Source organism: Aythya fuligula, chromosome 1 (assembly GCF_009819795.1).
Source record: "Aythya fuligula isolate bAytFul2 chromosome 1, bAytFul2.pri, whole genome shotgun sequence".
Lineage (NCBI taxonomy): Eukaryota > Metazoa > Chordata > Aves > Anseriformes > Anatidae > Aythya > Aythya fuligula.
The window spans coordinates 84,194,723-84,218,130 of record NC_045559.1 but is presented as its reverse complement, the minus strand read 5'-3'; the positions used below and the strand labels follow the sequence as shown (position 1 = coordinate 84,218,130).

The window sequence follows — 23,408 nt, the reverse complement described above, 5'->3', positions numbered from 1 at the left end:
CAAACCTCCACACTGTATTTCCTGAAATATATTTATGTTCTTTCAAGACACAAATCAAATACCTGTGAATAGGAAAAGTTGCTCGCATTCAGTCACTTTGAGTGGAAACCAACATGCCAGGTCTCTGTCTCCAGGTGAAGAAAATAATGTGGGCTTTCAGGTACCTTTATTACTTTCAGCAGTCTTACGTTGTACTTAATTGTATCTGCCTTCACAGTCACAATCAATATTCTCACGGAAGGAACTACTGCTTCAACATGTACAACGCAGAAAAGCCAAACTTTCCATATTTAAGACTCAGAAAAATTTGGGGGCTTTAACAAAGAATTTCCCTGTCTACTTACATCTTCTATAAAATGTGCTGCTTACTTCAAGCTTTGCACCTAGACTGTGAATTCAAAGAAATTTTATTGGTTCAAACAAAATTTTTGTGGCAAAACTTAGGATATATGAGTATTTGAGAGATATGATCCTATTTGATCACGACAACATCTGTTAGTGTTTTAGGAATTATGTAATAGCAATTTAAAAAAGAAAAAAAAGGTCACCTTTTTAACAATAAAATAACTTGTATTTTCCTTCTATTTTTTTCTTTCTATTTTTGCCTCTTTTAAAGATCTTCTCTTTATCTTCCTTGTTAATAATGGTATATTAGAAGCATGTTTTGATTATATTTTTAAAATCAGAAAACTGTAGCAAGCCTTTGCAGCAGTTTCCATTTACATTGCATATTGTGCTTTGATATTTTTTTAACAAACAGAAATACTCTTAGCAAGGCAGTGTGCCCTGGCAGCCAAAAAAGCCAACTGTACCCTGAGGTGCATCAAGCACAGCACTGCTAGCCAACTGAGGGAAGGGACTGTCCTGCTATACTCTGTGCTGGTGCAGCCTCACCTTCAGTACTTAGGGCAGTTTTGGTGTCACAGTATAAGAATTATATAAAGCTATGAGAGAGTGTCCAAAGGAGGTCAACAGACATGGTGAACGGTCTAGAGGGGAAGATGTATGAGGAGTGGCTGAAATCACTTTGTTCAGCCCAGAGAAGAGCAGACTGAGGGGAGACCTCATGGCAGTCTACAGCTTCCTCATGAAGGGCAGTGGAGGGCCAGGCGCTGAGATCTGCTCTCTGGGGACAGTACCAGGACCAGAGGGAATGGCATGACACCGCGACAAGGATTGGATATTAGGAAAGTACCCAATCAATATTAGGAAAAGGCTCCTCACTGACATGAGGGTACTAGAGCAGGCTCCTCAGGGCAGTGGTCATGGCACCAAGACTACTGGAGTTCAAGAAGTGCTTGGTCAATGCTCTTAGTCATATGTTTAATTTTTAGGTAGTCCATTGTGGAGTCAAGAATTGGACTCAATAATCTTGTGGGCCCCTTCTAACTCAGAAAATTCAGGATATTCTATGATTCTAGTACATTTGCCCTTCTTTTCCCTCAGACAAGGCTGACGGAACCAAAACATGACTGTTTGAGACATGATTTTCAAATGTAATTAACAACCAGGATGTACCCAGTTGCTTTGAAAAACATATCTGAAATATTGATATATGTATAAAGTTAACCAAGTAGAGCTGTGTCATAGTTCTTATACCTGAGAAAACTGCGTACACACAGAAATGTGGATCAAAGTGACACATGCACATACCTAAACACAGGAAGTGTTTTTTTTAGAGGTACTGAATCATCGATGCTAACAAGCTCTAACCACCTGTGAATATCACAGAATCATAGAATGGCTTGGGTTGGAAGGGACCTTAAAGATCATCTAGTTCCAACCCCTAAGCAAATCATGCTCAAAATGAAAGAGATGGAAGCATGTACGTAGCATACAGATTAATTCACTTTTGTGTTACTTCTTTCAAAATACTACTACTGTACTTTAATATTTACTATGGCATTCAATGGTTTTAAAAGATAGATATTCAATTGTTATTACCTCTGGCACTGAGATCTTCAGATGACTTCTCCCATATAGGGAAGGACTGAAATGAAGAACAAATAACTGTGACAAGGCGAGAAACAGATCTCACAATAGCATCCTCTTCAAAGGATTTCTAATCCAAACAAGTGTTACTCTGTTACCTGAGAATGTGACTACAGGAATGAAGGTATTTCAGTGTGTTAGAAAACAAGAGCTGGGACAAAATGAAACGAGGTACTACTTCCCTGGTCTAAACAGGTACTTTTTTCTTTCTTAATGATGCACTTGACAGGTGGCTTCATATTTTACATGGTTGCTGTTTATTAAACCAATTAAGCCAGTTCATATTCAAACTCAAAATCTTCTGCAAAGGATTTGAACCAGATTTAAAACTCATGGACACAAGAAATCAAATCAATAGGAATTGTATTCAGAAATTTGCAGGTTTCATTAATGAGGAACTCTCCTGAGGTTGGTTGATAGTAAAGTGTTTGAGCGGTGCGAGATACTTTTACTAAGACATTTCCTTTATTTTCATACTGGCCCTGAAACAGTTAAGTGGAAGCCAGGGTTCTTATGACCATGCTATCTAGGTTGTAACAGCGAAGGAACAGTGGAGACTTGGGAGGAGGGACTCTAAGCCTAAAACAATGTTCATTTGCTAGAATATATTTGCTTTTGAAAGGTGGATACATCATTTGGTAGTGAATATTTACAATAAAATGACTAAATCAAATGCCAGTATTTTAAATTCAGTATGTTTGAAGTCACTATATGCTTATTATTTGACTAAATGGAAATAAAAAACATTTCCTAAATGAGACTAAAAAAGAAAACACTTTAGTAACTATTAAAAATAGCATATGAGTTAACACAGAATAACAAATTTTAAAGAAAGCTGTAGGAAATAAATGATTTAAAGAACTGAAATAGAACAAACTGACCACTACATCTATGATCATTCTTAACATAAGATGTAAACAGTGTCTCTTTTATTCATTCTAATGCCCACCCACTTCTGCTGCGTGAACTTTTCTAGTTTATTTTCACCACACATCTCCCACTCACCTCACCATTTCCTGACTCCTACTCCAAGTCCCTCTTCTCCTTTTTCCCACCTTTCCTATTCCTCTCCCTTTTCTTCTCACAGTCTAATTTGCTGTGCAAAGTAACAGAGCATATGTGCCCAAAATACAGGCAGAGGCAAGTAATAATCACAGAATCACACAGAATCACAGAATTTCTAGGTTGGAAGAGACCTCAAGGTCATCGAGTCCAACCTCTGACCTAACGCTAACAGTCCCCACTAAACCATATCCCTAAGCTCTACATCTAAACGTCTTTTGAAGACTTCCAGGGATGGTGACTCCACCACTTCCCTGGGCAGCCTGTTCCAGTGCCTCACAACCCTTTCAGTGAAGAAGTTCTTCCTAACATCTAACCTAAAACTCCCCTGGCTCAACTTAAGCCCATTCCCCCTCGTCCTGTCACCAGGCACGTGGGAGAACAGGCCAACCCCCACCTCGCTACAGCCTCCCTTGAGGTACCTAAAAAGAGCGATAAGGTCGCCCCTGAGCCTCCTCTTCTCCAGGCTGAACAAGCCCAGCTCCCTCAGCCGCTCCTCGTAGGACTTGTTCTCCAGGCCCCTCACCAGCTTCGTCGCCCTTCTCTGAACCCGCTCAAGCATCTCCATGTCCTTCTTGTAGTGAGGGGCCCAAAACTGAACACAGTACTCGAGGTGCGGCCTCACCAGAGCTGAGTACAGGGGGACGATCACCTCCCTAGCCCTGCTGGTCACACTGTTCCTGATACAAGCCAGGATGCTGTTGGCCTTCTTGGCCACCTGAGCACACTGCTGGCTCATATTCAGCCGACTATCCACCATCACTCCCAGGTCCTTCTCTGCCTGGCAGCTCTCCAACCATTCCTCTCCCAGCCTGTAGCTCTGCTTGGGGTTATTGCGCCCCAGGTGCAGGACCCGGCACTTGGCCTTGTTGAACTTCATGCAGTTGACCTCAGCCCATCGGTGCAGCCTATCCAGATAATGATCCAGTTTGTTTTTGGATTACCCCAAAAGCAGGTTTTAACTCTTGGTATGGAGGTTGCAGTGACTGAAAAGGCAAGTTTCTTAGCTGGAGTGACAACAGCCTGGAAACATTCTCATCCTAAATCTGGGAGACACAAGTACTTCAGTCATTTTTGGCCTTTGTGTTTGGGAATGTATCATTCTGAAGAGGCTAAACTCATAAGCTGTTTTCGTCATTGCTTAACCAGAATGGCAGTAGTGATGTTCAGTAGTCCAGATGAATGCTCAGTGTGGCCTGCTTCACCATTAAACTACAGCAGAGGTGGCATTGTGCTATCCAAACATTTGCTATTCTATTAATAGATTAAGATGTGTTTTAAGGATGACACTTGCAACACAATACAACATATTTGTTGGAAAGAAGCACTTTAAAATTATATATACATATTTTTTCTCACCGTAACCAGATCAAGGAGATTTGCAGCATTCTCTTTTTCATCTTCTGTTCTTGGTTCTTTTACATTCATCTCTTCCAGCTCACTTTCCTGTTTTAAAATGTTTTCTATGTATTCCTTGTGGAACAATGGAAAAAGAACAAGAAAGAGGCAGATGTATGCTTTGCAGAAGTAGACTTAATGGACACATATATAGAGAAAAAGGTTTGTAGAAGCAATGGATGCATGTGCTTCTCAGTGTCATAAAGACCCTTTCTGTGTCAGTGTGTGACTGGTTATCTAGAGAAATAGTTATGGAGAAATAGTTACAAAAACCTAAGAGGTCTAAGAGAGGTGTATGTGCCAAGAAGGCAATAGGTAACATCTTGCCAAAGTCTAATCAACGCTCATGACTAGCAATACTGTTGAATCTGCAAGAACTGATAAACTGATGGCACCATGCATCTGCTGAATCTCTAGCAGGCCGCAAGCACACATTAGCATCCACAATAAGTTGTGTGACTTGGAGCATATCCAAGAGGGTGGTGATGAGCTACCTAGAATCCTCTGGTGCAGTACTGTGACCCCTTGCTTCTCAGTATGCAGTCAGGGATGGCCTCCCAGCTGCTGTACCAGCAAGGAAATTATGAATGAGCATGCAGGTGTCTGAGTAAACTATTACAGAATCACAGAATCACAGAATTTCTAGGTTGGAAGAGACCTCAAGATCATCGAGTCCAACCTCTGACCTAACGCTAACAGTTCCCACTAAACCATATCCTTAAGCTCTACATCTAAACGTCTTTTAAAGACTTCCAGGGATGGTGACTCCACCACTTCCCTGGGCAGCCTGTTCCAATGCCTCACAACCCTTTCGGTAAAGAAGTTCTTCCTAAGATCCAACCTAAAACTCCCCTGGCGCAACTTTAGCCCATTCCCCCTCGTCCTGTCACCAGGCATGTGGGAGAACAGACCAACCCCCACCTCATTACAGCCTCCTTTGAGAAAATATCTGCTATTAATAATAATGATTTGATTATATTATTAAGATCTGCTTAATGAATAAAAGGTGATCTAACAAACACTGGTTGTGGTCTCTCTCCTTTCCATTTGTTCTCTATTAGGGAAAAGGAAATGTACAACATCATGGTTGAAAAATTAGCTTCAGAAAATGTTTGAAACTCTGCTTTTACAGACAAGTTTACTTTGTCAAAATCACAGAATGCTAAAGAAAAGGACATTTCTTTGTCCACATTTCTTTATGCTTTAGAGGATTAGTTGGAGGGAAAAAAGGGTCCTTACAGAGGGTGGTGCTAACACACCACCCTGCTAGAAAGCTACATGCAATACTGAGTTTTATGAATGGAGAAGTTTGGCAGAAGTAATCTGGTTCCAGTTCATTTTCATTCCTTCATGCCTCTCCAAGTGGATGGTGGAAGGAAGAGTAACTTGTTCCTTAGATACTGACTTGGTTCTGCTAAAGTGAGTATTTGGCTAAAAATTTAAGATACTTGTTTCTGGAGAAATATATTAATTAGACATTGATATATAAGCAATGAGGATTTTTCCTTTTCAGATTAATACAGTTATTTACAAATGTCACCTCAGTGCCAATAATTGCAGTTCTTCCTTCCTGACATAACACAGTGTTCTTTCTCTAAAAGCCAAAACAGATCTGGTTGATCGAGAGACTTAGGTTAGGATTTTGGTCTGGAACTTTTTTCTTTAGAGTGTTTCCATTGAAAAATCAGCATGCAAATTAAAGAATCATTTTACTGTATGAATAGACTGTAAAAGGATAAAATTTAATTCTGATAGATTGGTATGTTTCAAACCATGCCAGGGCTGAACAGCTGTCAATGATATTCTATTATTTTATAATGTGAAAAAACAGTCTGACAAGTTACAATGTGCTACTACCTTCACAGATTTTACATGCCAATAATTTTGAAATTCAGTCTGCAAATCCATCACCAAAATATGTTAAATAATTAAGTAATGGAACATGTGTAAATTTGTTACTCTTTACTTGGCAAACAATGTGTTTTTAACTCTAAAATCTGTTTTAAGAGCATTTTCACAGTGTGAATTAAATAAATCAGTGGTTTATACCACAACAGAGAAGTGAAGTATGGAACTGCCGGTAAGGATCAACAGTGGAATTTTCAGATCCTATCTCAGAATGCTTAAACAGGAGGTGCAACCTTTACCTTTTTATGAACCCACCACTAATGAGAGATGGACAGGCACTTTATCAAAAGGCTACACAGCTATTTGCTAGACATGAACCGTGATGGAATTCAGACTTGAACTTAAGAAATATTCTGTACTGATCCATGAAAACTAACTGATAACAAAGACTACTGTTTCAGTGACTTACTTAGTCACTAAGCTAACTAGATTTATGGTGGGTTAGAAATATTTGTACAACATTATAGATATACATTTTCAAGACTTTGTGCAGGAAAATAAACCCTAAGCAAAGTAAAAGTAACAGATATCAATACTGACAGAAAAGACACTATTTGTTAGTCTACTGTCTATGATGTGCACTGGACTGAACCCCATGTGTTTGCACAGAAGTCGGTTCCAAAAGGGATGGGAGAGGAGAGTTGAGCTGCTTCAGAAATACATTCTTCTTAGAGTACCTGTCTATGTATGAAATGCTGGATGTTTTTCAAAATTATTAGAACTCGTCTCAGATGTGTATAAATTCATGTCACCTGATTTATCTGTTCTCTGTTGCTCATCGTAAGAATGAAGCAAATATGATTGTACTACCTTGAGAGAAAGCTGTAGCTTTTCTCTTAGTTCATCACTGAGTGGCTGATACTGGAACAGCTGACGGATTTGCAGTTTATTAGGACATTTTCGCACAGGTACTGGCAAGCATGTCTGCTTTTTGGATCCAATGTCGAGACCCTTCCAAACATACGTTCTGACTGGAGGATCTGTGATCTTCGTCTGAACATAGGCAAGATCAAGGAAAAAGAGCAAGAGGCTATTTATATTACTGGCTAAATACAGATATTAGTAATGCCTATCTTGGCTGAAAAGCACATACTCTGTTTATAACATCATAGATCCAGATAATCAAGTCTGTAGATCATTAGGCACAAGTTATCTATCCTATGACCTCTTCATCTGGAAAAATGAACTCTCCTTAAAACTGCTGTAGTACTTCATTGAGTATAAAAGAAACACAAGTTGACTAGATTTTCCCTGACACTGCCTACCTTTTGCTTTGTTTGCTTAATAAACTGAACTTAATGTCACATTGTTTAGAGTTCCACTTCCCCCTCTGTACCAAACATCTGATATTGCTTAAATAGCAAAAGGCAGTTTTGAAAAATTATACCTCATGAGGAGAAAATGTATTCCAAGTACTTGTCTGAAGATTTGGAGGAACAATACTCTCTGGTTCTTTCTTCATTACCCAGGGGGAGGCTTCAAGCAAAGGGCGGAGGACAGTAATACTTAAAACACCTGGTTCAAAGGCATATTTTGGTAAGAATCAATTTGAATCCAAAAATGATGGACAAATGTTTCAGACCTCCAGAAAAAATATACTTTCATAAGCATAAAGAAACTTATTATCAGGTGTAAAACTCAATGTGAAAATATGATACACATGGCTATAGATAATATTGGATCGCTTGAGGTGATTGTAGAATAGCTGACAGCTTTGGATTACTCAGACCATCTTTAACAACTGACTGCCTACACTACTTGCTTTGAGTCTTGGGTAACAGCTCAGTAGTACAGTGTGTACAATATCCCAAACAAAGAAGAACAGACCATTCTCCAGGTTTACTGAATACTAATCTCAAAAGATGTACATCATATTCAGAATAAACATAATTTTTTACTGTGATTTATACGTAACAATCTGGTCACTGGATGGATTCCATCAGAGATAAATTAACATCTCTTTTTAGTGTTCTGATTAATTTTGAAGTTTTTCAAAATATTTTTTCTTACCCAAACCCAAAGTCTACTTAATCTAATCTTATCTACCCCATTGTTGGACTTCTGATATTGCCACTGAGGTACTTTGTTACAATGATTCAAAATTGTAAAGCTTCATTATCAGTTCAAATGGTGTGGGAATCAGTTCAAATGGTGGAAAGGCAGAGTATGAAGTCTGGAAGAGCATCCTATAACAGCTGGATCCAAAGAAAACCTCGAACCTGGAACTCTTCCTCTATCTTTCTCTTAACCTGTGATTGGAATACTTTCATGAAAGTCATTTTCCTTGGAGGTAATATTGAACTGCCACCATTACAAATGACTGCTGGTTGCAAGCAGGTTTTCTTGGCTGGGATTTTCACTGGTATGCATCTTCTCCATCTTCCTGAGATTTCCACTTCCCCTGTCTTTTTTTGGGCCTCTCAGTGCCCTTTCTCTTTTCTTTTTCCCATGACAAAATTATTCCAGTCAGTTTATACAGTGGGAAGGAACTGGTCATTACTATCATCACCAACATCTAGGGGAACCATATATTTCTGTCTTTTTCAAGATATGTTTAATATAAGAATCTACCTGTTATGCCCTGGTATATTTATAGAAACACAGTGTCTCTAACTAACTTCACAATAACAAACAGACATTTCAGGTTGTAAATTCTTGCGTTGCTGTAATGGGATGGTTGGTACCACATACCAACCCTGTATTGGCTTCTCCTATTTCAGTCATATTTTTCCAGTTTCTCAATAACATATATTTATTCTTTCCAACAGCTAGACTAATGGTCAACAACAGAACATCACTGTCTTCATAGATAAACCAACTATATCATTAAATGAAAATTGCAATATATTTAATATTTTTGATGGAAACACACAGAGAATTATGCATTTGGTAAATGCTTTTGTCTGCTTATCTGAGAGTGGAAAAAGATATGCCAGCTGTTCCTCCACTGATCCCTTCAAAATGTCATTCATTTAATTCTGTTTCCCAGAGTTTTTGCACAAGCTCCTTCCCTTTGCTTCACTGCCAGAAGTTTGGATGCCTGTCTATGTGGGGAAAAACTTTTTCAAATTTCCTCTCCAAATAAGAATTTTGACACTTCTGATACCACCTTTGTATTTTTTTTTTTCTGTTACTAGATTATCAGAAAAGAAATTAAGTTTTCCTACCTGGATGTTCTTGCACAGGTTCCCTCAAGACTACAGCAGCTGGATCACTGGAAGCCTCAGCGAGATACTCTTCTACATCCTTGCGCCGCAGGAGTTCAGTTCCAGAACCATCCGTGTGGATGACAAAGAACCTGGAGAGCCAGCCACACAACTCCGATTGTATTGAGCATAGGAGGCAAAGTATTGGCACTGGGGGAGGTTGCAGGGGTGGCCTCTGTGAGGAGAGGCTGGGGCTGCCCCATGCTGGACACAGATGGTTCCATCTGGCTGCAACGGCCCCAGCTTCCAGGCACATCTGAGCCCAGAAGCCAACCTGGACCCTCTTCTGGGAAAGCATATTTAAGACAGGGTCGAATGCTGTGCAGGTAGTGAGGAGTCAGGAAAAAAGTGTGGGAAACAACCTTGCAGACACTAGTGTCAGAGAAGGAGGAGAGAGAGAAGGTGCTGCAGGTGACAGAGCAGAAGTTCCCCCGTAGCCCATGGAGGAGACCATGGTGGAGCAGGTGGATATTCCCTTAAGGAACTGCAGCCTGTGGACAGCCCACACCGGAGCAGACTTGTCCTGAAAGACTGCAGCATATGGAGAGGACCCACACTGTAGCAGGGGAGAAGTGTGAGGAAGAAGAAGAGGCAGAGAGGAACTGTTATGGACTGACCACCACCCTCCATTCCCCATACACCTGTACCACTCATGGTGCGTGAAGGAGTGGAAGTGGAGGAGTCATGTTGAGCTGGGGAAAAATAAGGGGTTGGGTTGGAAAGTGTTTTAGTTTGTCTTTGTTTCTCACCATCCAGTTCTATTTTAACTGGCAATAAATGATGTTATTCTTCCCTAAGCTGAATCTGTTTTGCCCATGACAGTAACTGTTACGCAATTTGTATTTATCCCACATGCTTTTCCATTTTATTTTCAGCCCTTGTCCTGTCAAGCAGGGAAAACGAGCAAGCAGCTGAGTGGGTGTCTGTCAGCTAGCCAATGCCAACGCACCACGCCAATCAAATCCAATGGCTTTCAGACTGCATTCTTTTCAAGATGGCAAAAATTAAAAAGCACTGTGATGACAAAACAAGAAAATGGAACTTCAAGAAGTTGACATCAAATGTGTAGATACACAGTACTGAACAAAGAAAATGCCAGTCTACAAAACCTGAACTCATGCTGTTTACCTGGGGACATGCTCATCATAAATGACAGGTTTCTTATCTTCTGGGAGTACTGATACCGAACTCCTGTTCTCCTTATTGTCAGAGCCAATGCTAGGAACAACCACAGATGTGCTGCCATCAGCCATGACCTATAATTGAAATTATATAAAATTACTTGCGTTTCATGATTTATTTAAAACAGTAACTTGCTGATGGACTGTAATATGATCTATCCCAGTGAAAGAGACAAAAAAAAATATATTTCAGGTTAAGAAACCTGAAATTCACAGGAAAAAAAAAAAGTGTAAAAAGAGAAACATATTTATAAGTATTGTGTAGGTTGTGAACCTGTAGTACTCAGCCAGTGAGGAAACCTAGCAAGAAATCAAGCATCAGGTAGCAAGGGACATAGGACTATGACACACTTCTTCTGCATGCTCCTACTTGCAGGATGCATGCCATTGCAATTGTGCATAAATTAGTTAAAAAGAGACCTTGTCTTACAAAATTTTGGGGATATTTCTCACATAATGTATAATATATAATGTATATATATGTATATATATATGTAATGTATATATATGTATATATATTATATATATATAATGTATAATGTATAATGTATAATGCCAATGTATATCCAAGGAAGTCTCAGTGCCAAACTATGTAAGTTCAAAACCCCTCTATATCCTCTTCAGTGTACTTTATATCAGATTTATCAGAGCATGTGGTTATAAACAACACATAATTCAGAGAAATGGTAATGATTTCAATCGGATGTCACATTTAGAACCTTTAAGTAGAACCTTTAATGGGAAAACAGTATGTGGATCACAGACACTTAAATGAACTCAAAGATAAGTACTAACCTAGCTCAAAAGCATGTCTTAGGTGTGCAAGGATCACAGCACAAACAGTGTGAATTTAAAGACTGAATTTTACAACAATATTTGCCTTACCAGGCAGATTAGTGTGTTTCTATGGATCTTCTGAAAAGCCAATGCTCTCTCTCATTTTTAATCCTTGTTTGCAGAGCTTTTTTTCTTTTTTTTTTTTTTTTTTTTTTTTTTTTATGAGTCGATAATTAAGATAGCTTTACAGCTAGGTGAAGTAAACTGTAGACCATGTGTTTTATTTCAACCTCTCTAGAGTGGGGAAATACCAAAAAAGTGAAACCTGAGAACTGTCACGTTCTCAAGAACATTTCAGAGATCTGATTCAGGAACTGTTCCTTCTGGCTAGCTAGGCTACTTTAAAAATTAGTACTAGAAGGCTACAAACTAACTTTGAAAAATGTTTATGAGATAAAATTACCTAAAATGCAGAAACTCATTTCCTTCCATGTATTTTACCTTGAAAAGATTTCCTTCAGGATCCATCATCTCACAAATAGTGCTGGAAGTGTGTTTCATAACATATCTCCCTGTTTGTTTTCCTTCCTTCTTGCTGATAAAATTGTAAACTTCATGGGTATAAACTGCTGTGCAATCTTCATCAATGAAAAGGGAACCTGTCTTGATGGGTAAAACCTATCACAGGAAAAAAGTGATGAGTTTCAGTCCTCAAAGGTGAAATGTTCAGCTTAGATATAGCATAAAAATAAAGAACAGGTGCAAATCAAGAAGAGAGCTCTCAGATCATTACTACTGAATTATACAGTTTTGAGGGAATGGAGGGAGAGGAAGAAGGAAGATGAAAGAGTAAGCTGATGCTAGTCTTTGTAAAATCTTTAACTTTGGAAAATAATTTAAGATTGTGAAATAAATCTACAGCTGTGAGTAACTATCTAAACATTGGCAGAGTATAAAATAGAGAGATTCATACAATTCATGAAGGCTACAGAGAAGGGAGTTAAAATAGTCAAGGTGAGAAAAGCTGATGGTGGGGAACTCTGGACACAGATAAATATCACTGTCACGAAGTATAACAACTCCCACCTGATATGTTCCCTGTGGCCTTGCTGTAACAGATGTCCCATCTCCAAAGATGGTACAACAAGAACCGTCCTCACAATTTGTTGTAACAGTAGCAAACTTGGGATTTTCTACTCGTACATGTTTCACTTTCTTTGTAATGGCTTCTGAGAGTTCATCTAAGAATTAATACAGAACAACTAGACTGGAGTAAATGAACCATAGGACAGTGTCAGGATTCAATTTGCATTTTCTCTCAAAAGGCTGATCAGTAAAAGACCGTCAAACTTTTGATAACATCCTTTATCATATAATTTTGTTGTGTAAACATTATGCAACCTTTGAATTTTTGAACTCTCTACTGAATATAGGAAGATTCATAGAATCATAGAATGGTAGGGGTTGGAAGGGACATTAAAGATCATCCAATTCTAACTTCCCCGCCATCAGCAGGGACATCTTTCACTAGACGAGGTTGCTCCAAGCCCCATCCAGCCTGGTCTTAAACATTTCCACAGAAGGGGCATCCACAACTTCTCTGGGCAACCTGTTCCAGTGCCTCATGACATTCACAATAAAGAATTTCTAACCTAATGTCTAATCTAAATCTGCCCTCTTTTAATTTAAAGCCATGACTCCTTGTCCCATCATTATACTCCCTGACAAAAAGTCCCTCCTCAGATTTCTTGTAGGCCCTCTTTTAGGTACTGGAAGACTACTATAATGTCTCACTGGAGCCTTCTCTTCTTGAGGCTGAACAACCCCAACTCCCTCAGCCTGTCTTCATCGGAGAGGGACTCCAGCCCTTTCATCATCCTCATGGCCCTACTCTGGCCATGTCCTAAGAGGTCCATGTCCTTGTTCTGTAGGCCCCAGAGCTGAACATGGTAGTCTGGGTAGTCATCACTCCAGCTGCTCATTCACTTGGAGGGTAGTAACCAAACCCCTGTTTGTGGCACCAGTCCTGTAACCATCTTTTTATTTGCCAGATTTAACTGGCTTTTTCAATCCCCTTCCCTTTAACTGGCAGAACTGCTGAAAAAACCTACCTCTGCTCCTGAGTCCTTTACTGCTGCTCCCAGTGCTCTGTAATCCCTTTTGATACTTCACAGGCTGCTCCTGGCTGCATCAGTGGCATCCAGTTTAACACCATCACTGGTGTTAAACAGCAGCAGCAAACAGTCCTTAGGCTTGACATTCTCTTGGTGATATCCCTGATATGAGCACCTGGTAAGCAGCAGACTACTCTCAAGAGCGGATCAGGTCAGCAGATGGGTGCCTCTGTACCACTCAGAAGAGAGTCTCCTGCTACTATCACTTGTCACCTTTTCCTAGTTGGACTAATTGATATGAAGGGAGCAAACCAATCTGTCTTACTCAGCTCCACCCTCCCTGCAATGGGTCTATTCTTTTCAGTCAGCAGAGGGGTGAAGCAGTTCCGTAAGGGCACCTCAGGCTTTGGGGGAAGACTCTCCTGTTGGTCCCTGTTGTTGCCAACTTCCACTCTGCTGTGTTATTGCCCCCCCTCCCTTCTGTGAGTGGCAGTGAGGGAATTTCAGGCTGTTTGGTTCTTTGCAGTCTACGCTAGGATCCAGCTGTCTAACTCCTCCTCAGCCTCCTAGATGCTACACAGCCTTGTCATTGCCTCCTGCAGCTCAGCCACCTGGTGCAGGTCATCCTCCTAGGCACAACTTTTGCAGGCAGGTCTGCCACCTGTCCCTGCCCCAAGGAAAGATCCAGGCACTTCAGTAGTCAGAGGTCTGCACTGCTGTCTCACCCCTCAGTAGCTCTGTCTGGGTAGAGGCACTAGCCACCACTGGGGTAGATGGTGCAGCCAGTGCCACAGCCTTTGCCCACCGTTCTGCGTTGAGAATCAGGTAGGGTGAGTGCCCGTGGACTGTGCAGATCCAGGTGCAGGGTTAAGGTGTACTTGTCACCTCCCTCTTTGGCCAGTGGGATGGCCCTTCCTCAAAGGGATGCCCTCCCACCCAAACTGCCATGCCAACTGCCACACCATGCCCTTTTTGCCCACCCTGTTTGCCGTGCTCCCTAGGGGCTGCTTATGTGGTGGCTGCCATTACTACTGGTTGTGCCCACACCTCGTCAGCTGCTTGTGTGAGTTGCTGGCCCCTGGTGGGTCTCTGTGCTCCCCTGGGGCTTCCCCAGCTCAGGAGACCCCCCTGTACACCACCATCCCTGACTCTGCTGTGAAACCCACCCGCACCAGAGCTGATCACCTCAGCGAGTCCATTCATCTAAGGATGGCCAGGTGACTACATTCTAATTTATCAGGTATGTAACTAAACATAATGATCTGGATATTTGTAACAAACAAGTTGGATCACTGAAGTACTTAACGCCTGTGATACATGCTCTAGGATGCGAAGGAATTCCTGTTCAGCAGCACAAGTGATAGAAAGCAAATCGACCTGGTGTGTTAATTTGGCCACTGCTTTCCCATTGAATAGACAGGTCACTGTTTTAATTTTTAAAATTCCACACTGTTAACTGAATAATTATCTTTCCCTGTGCAACCAGAACTTCCTACTTTGTTTGAACAGTTTGTCGGCTTGAGACCAACACAGTCAATATACACTTCATATTAATTACAGAAGACAGAACTTGTCCAGCAACTGAAGGAAGCATACAGAATACACTGCCAGCCAGAAGAAACATGGATGACCATTAGCCTCATTTGTTTCAGGCAAATGTATCTACATGGGGCATTTTCCAAGGCCATATTCAATGAAATTTTGAATATCTCCAAGGTTGTGAAGTCCACGGTTTGTCTGAGGATTGTAAGGATGCCCCAGTCCTTATACATATATTCAGTTAAGATTCAAATCAACTTACATGCTATATCAGGATAGGTGTAGGGAGGGCAATGAAAATAACAGAACTCTCAGGCACTGTGTTCACATGGTGAGGTGGGTCACACAAATATGTAAGTGGAAAGAAGGAAATTTACTTCTTTGCTGCAGTGTAAATTTTACAATGAATGCTGATGGAAAAAAAAAAAAAAAAGACCAGAAAGGCAAACCTAGCCTACACTGCATCATTGGATTTGTTATCTAAGCTACTAGCATGAGCCTTCATAAGTATATTTTGACAATTATGAAACAAGATAAAGCAGAGATAAGTGCACCCCTTTTGATTTTACCTGTTTCCTCACTATCCTCAGGCACAAAAAGTTCTTTGCAGTCTTGATAAAAAGTTGTGATCCTAGTACCATCGGCATGATCTACTACTCTGCTACCATCCAGCTTCTCAACGATTATCACTTCATCATCTCGTACAGTCATAACCTGAAAGAATGAAGGAATATGGACATATATTAGCACTGAGATACCTCTAACAGCAACAACAGTAATACAAGATGATATGTATTGAAACTCTGAACAAGCTGGACTAATACAACTTTATCTAGTTCAGACACCGAGGATTTACATTTCCTTCAAAATCTGCAGCTTTTGTATTAGTAACAGTGTAATAAAATCTTTATGATGTATTGAAAGAACAGTCAAATCAAGCAAATCAATAGATGGTTAAGGACTGGTGCTACAGACAGGGGCTTAATTACTACTCTCTATGTCAATGAGCAGCTGGACTGATGACTACCTGAAGTACGGTGTTCATCTCTGGGGCTCCCAGCACAAGAAGGACGTATTAGAACATGACCAGAGGATGGCCATGAGGATGACGAAAGGGCTGGAGCCCCTCTTCTATGAAGACAGGCTGAGGGAGTTGGGGTTGTTCAGCCTCAAGAAGACAAGGCTCCAGTGAGACATTATAGCGGCCTTCCAGTACCTATGGATGGCCTACAAGAAAGCTTAGGTGGGACTTTTTGTCAGGGAGTGATGGGACAAGAAGTCATGGCTTTAAACTAAAAGAGGGCTGACTTAGATTAGATATTAGGTTAGAAATTCTTTACTGTGAGTGTCGTGAGGCACTAGAACAGTTTGCCCAGAGAAGATATGGATGTCCCCTCCGTGGAAGTGTTCAAAGCCAGGTTGGATGGGACATGGAGCAACCTGGCCTAGTGGAGGTGTCCCTGCCCAAAGCAGGGGGGTTGGGACTAGATGATCTTTGATGTCCCTTCCAACCCAAACCGTTCTATGGTTCTATGATTCCATGATTCTATGAACATATGCTACAACAGATGATGGCATCCCTGTCTCTTAAGAGTGCTATAATAACACACAAAAAATAGTAGTACTGTTCCATCAGCTGGGTCAGTTGCCTGATAGACTAAGATTGGCTCCAGATCCATTCGTTTTGCTCCTTCAGTGCCCACTTGAATGCCTAATGGGGTTGTTGTTATCCAGGTTCCTGCCTGATTCTCCTTAGGTTGGTCAGAATCAACTAGACCCTGAACGGTATTTTCAGATACTTCATCCTTGTTTGGGTGTGATGCACCATTTCTGTCACTTCCTTTTCCTGCAGAAACAAAAATGTCTGTATTAGACTTTGCGTTCTCTAAGGCAAAAGACAAAATCTATCAACTGAAGAATTTCTGTGAGTATTGTCTTTGACAGAATTGAAAGAATGATTTACCAGACTAGACAGAAATTACAAGAGCTGTTACTCAAAGTAATGCTCTTTAATATATTCATTAATGACATATAAAAACAAATAGCATGCTAATGATATCTGATTATGACATGACTTTGGAATGCACTATCAAAGCAGAACAGAATCTGAATGGCTTATAGGAGAAAAAGACATGCCAAACTATCCGATGAGCTTGAGGACTCAAGTAGTATAAATTTGTTAAACCTAATAGAAAGAAGTTTATGAAAAAAGGACTAATAAAAATGATTTCTGCTTCAGACAAGTTTGCAGCAGTTAAGTAAGATAAAGTCCTGGATATACCATCCATATAGAATGAGTGTAAGTTATCACTGTGAAAGAAGAGTGACAAAAAAGGCAAATTCAAACCTACGGCACATCAGAAGAAAAGAGATGCAGATTACATTGTGAAAGGTAATGGAGAAATCAAGAATATTACAGAGAATTCTGGTCTCCCATATACAAGAAAAGGAACTAGACAAAGTGTAGGCAAAACACAACAGCATGGTCTGGACAGGACTCTAGAAGTTTACAGCATACAAATCCTAGCAAACAAAATGCAAAAAAGATACAAATATTCACTGTAAGTTTGGCAAGACTAAGTAGTAGAGAGGAAAGGTGGGGGGGGGAAAGTGATTATAAAAAAGGGATAAGTAATAAAATATATACACTGGCCACAGATACTGAGACCAAAAATTAGGAGATGATTTGTCAGAGTAGTTCTCTGACAAATCTCTATCCTTGCAGATATCCTAAGGAATATTCTAAGAACAGGTAACTGGACATGATGAATCAGAAAATCTCTTTTTGAAAGACTTTAGCAGCAATTTTTATTCACATGCTTCCAATAAATTATAAGTAAATGTTATGACAGTTCATAATTATTCTTTGTACTATGTAGCACTGACAGTGATCTGGGACCACACTGAGGTATGAAGCAAGTTGAGGGAGTTTGCAGAAGCACTCACCAAGCAACTTTCCATCATTCATCATCAGTCCTAGCTATCAGGGGATGTCCCAGTTGACTGGTGGCTAGCAAATGTGATGTCTGTCTACAAGAAAGGTGGGAAGGAGGATCTGAGAATCTACAGATCTGTCAGTCTGGATTCGGTGCCAGGGAAGTTCATGGAGCAGATTATCTTGAGTTCCATCACAAGGCACTTACAGGGCAACCAGGTGATCAGGCCCAGTCAGCATGGATTTATGGAAGTCAGGTCCTATTTGACAAGCCTGATCTTCTCTGACAAGGTGATGCACTCAGTGGGTGAGGGAAAGGCTGTGGATGTGGTCTACCTAGACTTCTGTAAGGCTTTTGACACCATTTCCTACAGCTTTCTCCTGGAGAAACTGGCTGCTCATGGCCTGGATGGGTGTACTCTTCGTTGGGTTAAAAAGTGGATGGGTGGCTGTGCCCAAAGAGTCATAGTGAATGGAGTTAAATCCAGCTGAAGGCTTGTCACTAGTGGTGTCCCTCGGACCTCAGTAATGAGGCCTGTTCTCTTCAATATCTTTATCAATGATCTGGATGAGGGGATCAAGTGCACCCTCAGTAAGTCTGCAGACAACACCAGGTTAGGTGTGAGTGTCGATCTGCTTGAGGGCAGAAAGGCTCTACAAACAGATCTGGATAGGCTGGACTGATGGGCCGGGGCCAACTGTATGAAGTTCAACAAGGCCAAGTGCTGGGTCCTGCACGTGGGGTGCAACAACCCCAAGCAGCGCTACAGGCTGGGAGATGAGTGGCTGGAAAGCTGCCTGGCAGAAAGGGCCCTGGGGGTATTGGTTAATAGCTGTCTGAATATAAGCCAGCAGTGTGCTCAAGTGTCCATGAAGGCCAACAGCATCCTGGCTTGTATCAGAAATAGTATGGACAGCAGGACTAGGGAAATGATTGTCCCTCTGTACTTGACTCTGGTGAGGCCGCACCTCGAACGCTCTGTTCAGTTTTGGGCCCCTCACTACAAGAAGGACACTGAGGTGCTTGAGGGTGTCCAAAGAAGGGCAGTGGAGCTGGTGAAGGGTTTAGAGCATAAGCTGTATGAAGAGTGTCTGAGGGAGCTGGGGTTGTTTAGAATGGAGAAAAGGAAGCTCAGGGGAGATCTTATCATGCTCTACAATTACTTTAAAGGAGGCTATAGCAAAGTGGGGATTGGTCTCTTCTCCCACACACCGAGTGATAAGAAAAGAAGACCTCAAGTTGTGCAAGGAGAGGTTTAGGTTGGATATTATGAAAAAAATCTTCACTGAAAGGGTTGCAAAGTATTTGAACAGGCTGCTCAGGGAACTAGTTGAGTCACCATGCCTGCAGGTCTTCAAAAAAAACATAGATGTATAACAGTGATGTGGTTTAATGGTAGACTTTTAAGTACTAGGTTAAAGGTTGGACTAGATGATCTTAGAGGTCTTTTCCAGCCTAAATGATTCTATGATTCTATGATAAGCAAACATTTATTTGTTTCTTTCTCTGCCAAACACAGTAACATGAGAATACCGTAGCAGACCACAAATCCATACAATCAGTTGATTATGACCAAGATTAGGTGCCTTGAAATACATGCAATGAGAAAGAAAAATGTTGTAAGTCCTCTGTGAAAAGAACATTTCTCAACACCAGGACTAAAAAGCGTGTAATACGTACGTAAGGATTTGACACTACTGTAGTTGCAAGGATTTCTTTGAAATGACTGTTAAGTCACTCTTCTAGCTAGGTAGTTCTTATATACCCTTTAACTTCTTAGAGTTCTTGCAGTTTAGAAGAAAAAGAAAACTGGAGCAGGAGAGAAATGATCTGCTGTGAAGATAACAAATTAGCAGTGTACAGCAGCTGAGTACAGATAAAAATTCATTTTTACACTGGCAGAATTTTCAGACTAAAGAAAAATGCCCTTTATTTAGTATTATCAGCCCTGCTATCTTTAAATCTGTCTGAAACACTCAAAATGTTACCTTTCTTAGTGCTAGTCTCTGGTAAAGGCTCTGATTCTGGTAACAGTTCCGTGTTATCTGGAATTGCAGGTGGTGGAAGGACAGGGCCAGAATCAGGACTCCTACTCACTGTGCCATCAGCAAACAGAATCTACAAAAACCAAAGACATATTAGAAGCTAAAATAATTTCAAACAGTAATAAAGAATCTCAAAAGTATGTGTCACTAATATAATAGTCACTAGAATAGAGACTAGAATATTGGGTTACTATAATAGTGGGTGATAGAACTAAAAAAGTAAGACTGCCAGAATAAATACAAAAAATAAAGAAGCTATCTTAAAAAGAAAGGACTACTAATTACTATAACTCACATATATAATCAATGGGGATTATATTTAGAAACAAATAGGCATTATAAAAGCAAAGGTTATCCTTTGACTGCTTAAGTGGTCAAAGGTTGATGTTTTATGAATACCACTCTTTCTAGAAATGGTAATGCATCTGTATCACCACACTGATCTGGGATTCAGTTATTCCACATGTCTAGGATTGCTGTTATTTTTTTTATCCATCAAGGCAGCTAATAAAAAGTAGTCACAGTTATGTATCTTATAGCTGGTTTCTGAGTAACCATAGCTTGGTTATCTTATCATAGTTGGTTACTGTCCAAAATGCTTAACTCTTGATATGCATATTCCTTGTGTGGCAGATCAAGCCTATAATTACCCATATAATCTCTGAATTAATTTACAAATACAGCACAGATATTTGGGGGAGAAGATGGTACAATGTGGAAAACAAATGGACAACATATAGTCACATCTCTAGAGTCACAGTTACTGTAAGACAATTAAATATTTTTTCATTTTTGAGTGCTTGTCTATATGCATTCCATTTTTGATGACTCATGGATATTAAGTTAATGTAAAGAAGGTGGCAATTAATCTGCATATACAGGTGTTATGTTACAATCTTGCTAGGCACATGACTTCTTCTGTCAGGAGATTGTATCTTGAGAATAAACAAACAGCAGCCATCTCCTTGTATATTTCTGAAATGCATATGTTTCTCAGAAATGCTGGGTTAATGGTTTAAGATCTAATGTAATGAATGAATCTAATGCATTTGTACTAGGATTTGTTGTCTACTTAGACTGTAAAAAAATTGAGGAAATAATAAGGAATAATTTTGATAGTTTCTGAGTACAATCAGACAACTCTTTTCATCTGATTGCTTACTATACAGAATTTTAGACTTTGAAAAGATAATTGTTTGTAGATTGATTACAGTATTTGCAAAAGTGGTATCTAACTTACAGCACCTAAAAATTTGGTCCAAACTACTATGTGTAAACAAACAAGGAATATAGAAATATAGGAACATAGAGTCTTTTTGATGAGAATTTAGGATACCTGAAGGTGTCTGCAGGACTGAAGATCAGGTCTTTTTTGGATCCTGTATCACCATTAAGATTACTTAAAAAACATATGGATGTTTTTGTGTTGCCAAAATACCCAAAGACTAACTAACTAATCCACACTTTAGATGTTTAATTCAAGGAATGCAGTTCTCAAAACTTTATCCAGCTGTTTTCTAAACTCAAAGTTGTCTAAATGTTCATGTGCCTAAAATTTTCATTGTTAAAGCTCCACATGCACCCTAAGTTCTGATTCTGAACAAAGCCAAGAACATTTTAATCTTGACATAGCTGCAAAGCTCAGTTGTTACTTAACTCCTGCATCTATAAACTGAATACTTCTCTATGTCAGCTGACAAGCACAAGTTCAACAGTAATCACATACACAGGCTGCTTCCAATTAATTCAATTGAACATACCCAGGTAGATCCATCCATCATGTACTTTACGACAGTTCCTTGTCTAGTGATGACTCTTGACACCTCTTGTTCTATATGACTTGCCACTGTTGTATATAGTTGAGAGTTCTTTATCTTTTGGGGATAACTTTGCCTAACAAGAATTTCCAGAGCAGGCTGTTTCACCTTTTTTCTTTCGGTGTCTTCTTGCTTTACTTCACCTTCTGTAACCTCATGTTCCTTCTCTCCACTTTCCATAACCTCCTCCTCCACTGCTTCATTTGCTTCGTTTACAGCTTTCTCAACCTCCTCTTCCTTGGCTTCATCTGATTTAGTTTCACCTTTCTCAGGCTCTTCTTCCTTGGTTTCATCTGCTTTGGTCTCACCTTTCTCAGGCTCCTCTTCCTTGGCTTCATCTGCTTTGGTCTCACCTTTCAAATCTGAAAGCATATTCACAGTTACTTAATACTGTGCAACACGCACTCAAACAGTGTAAAAACCCCAGCACCATGTTGTCTACAGGAGGTATTCAACTTAAGCTATTAAAAGTAACTCTCCTCAGTTTCCTCTGCAATCCATGGAGTTAGGGACAGTTTCTATCAGAGAACAATTTAAAGCAGTTATCTAATTAGAAATTCCTGTGGAGGTGTCTGTCTTTTCCACATGAAAACAAGAGAAATTTGAAGAAGGATTTACTACGGATGCTGAACTTTTAGAAGACTGACATTTGGTGAGAGGAATCTTCTAACTTCCCCTAGCAGAGAAAAAGTAACTGAGTTTCACCAAATTTAAGACTAAATGGAAATGAACTTAGATATTTTGTCTACTTGAACAAATAAAGTTTTTAGATTAAATTATGGCAGTGTGTTCACTGTGCTAATGAGTATAATAGGCAGTTGTGTCAAGACACTACATGTATGTGTCCATAACTGTTCTGTTCACCTTAACTATTTAGTATTTGAACTTATGTTCCTTGCCAAATTGTATGTGTGAAAACCATCTGCATCCTCTTTACTGTACTTTATATCAGATTGATCAGAGCACATTTACCCTAAACTGCCAAAATATTTTGATATGAAGAGGGAAGGGATATCTGATAAGAAAAATGAGGGAATATTTTACTATTAATTCAGGCTTGTATGGCAAAAAAATAAAAATAAAAAATCAAGGTATTTCTCAACCATATGATTATAAACCTGTGCTGTATCTTGGTGGACAATATAGCATTTCTAATGCTATTTAATAAAAACAACTTTTTTTTTTCTTCTTAATTTATATACACTGGACTTGCTACTTGGCTAGTTTCTAAGAGGTATGGATGATATTTACTGTTGTTTTATTGGTTGCCAGGAAAATGAACGATTCTGCTGTTTTTTATGCAATAGCTCACATACAGGATATGTTGGAATTACTGATAGCAAGATTTGGCATGTGTGATAAATCCTGGATATATAGGAACCTCTGAAATTGTTCTGGTCTATTTTCACCTACTCAGTTGCTCTAACACATCC

General features: G+C 39.8%; 1 protein-coding gene across 1 annotated transcript in view; it reads right to left on the bottom strand.

Moving 5' to 3' along the window:
* SPAG17 (sperm associated antigen 17) overlaps positions 1 to 23,408 on the bottom strand; it is a 110,807-nt gene that overhangs the window by 14,963 nt on the left and 72,436 nt on the right. The window contains exons 27-38 of the mRNA XM_032191733.1: positions 21,919 to 22,083; positions 20,102 to 20,231; positions 16,803 to 17,023; positions 15,747 to 15,891; positions 12,611 to 12,765; positions 12,026 to 12,202; positions 10,695 to 10,822; positions 9,528 to 9,658; positions 7,748 to 7,875; positions 7,171 to 7,353; positions 4,414 to 4,527; positions 1,945 to 1,990 (exon numbers count right to left, since the gene is read on the bottom strand). Of these exons, the coding sequence (XP_032047624.1) occupies positions 1,945 to 1,990; positions 4,414 to 4,527; positions 7,171 to 7,353; positions 7,748 to 7,875; positions 9,528 to 9,658; positions 10,695 to 10,822; positions 12,026 to 12,202; positions 12,611 to 12,765; positions 15,747 to 15,891; positions 16,803 to 17,023; positions 20,102 to 20,231; positions 21,919 to 22,083 (1,723 nt within the window). The remainder of the gene's footprint in view (positions 1 to 1,944; positions 1,991 to 4,413; positions 4,528 to 7,170; positions 7,354 to 7,747; positions 7,876 to 9,527; positions 9,659 to 10,694; positions 10,823 to 12,025; positions 12,203 to 12,610; positions 12,766 to 15,746; positions 15,892 to 16,802; positions 17,024 to 20,101; positions 20,232 to 21,918; positions 22,084 to 23,408) is intronic.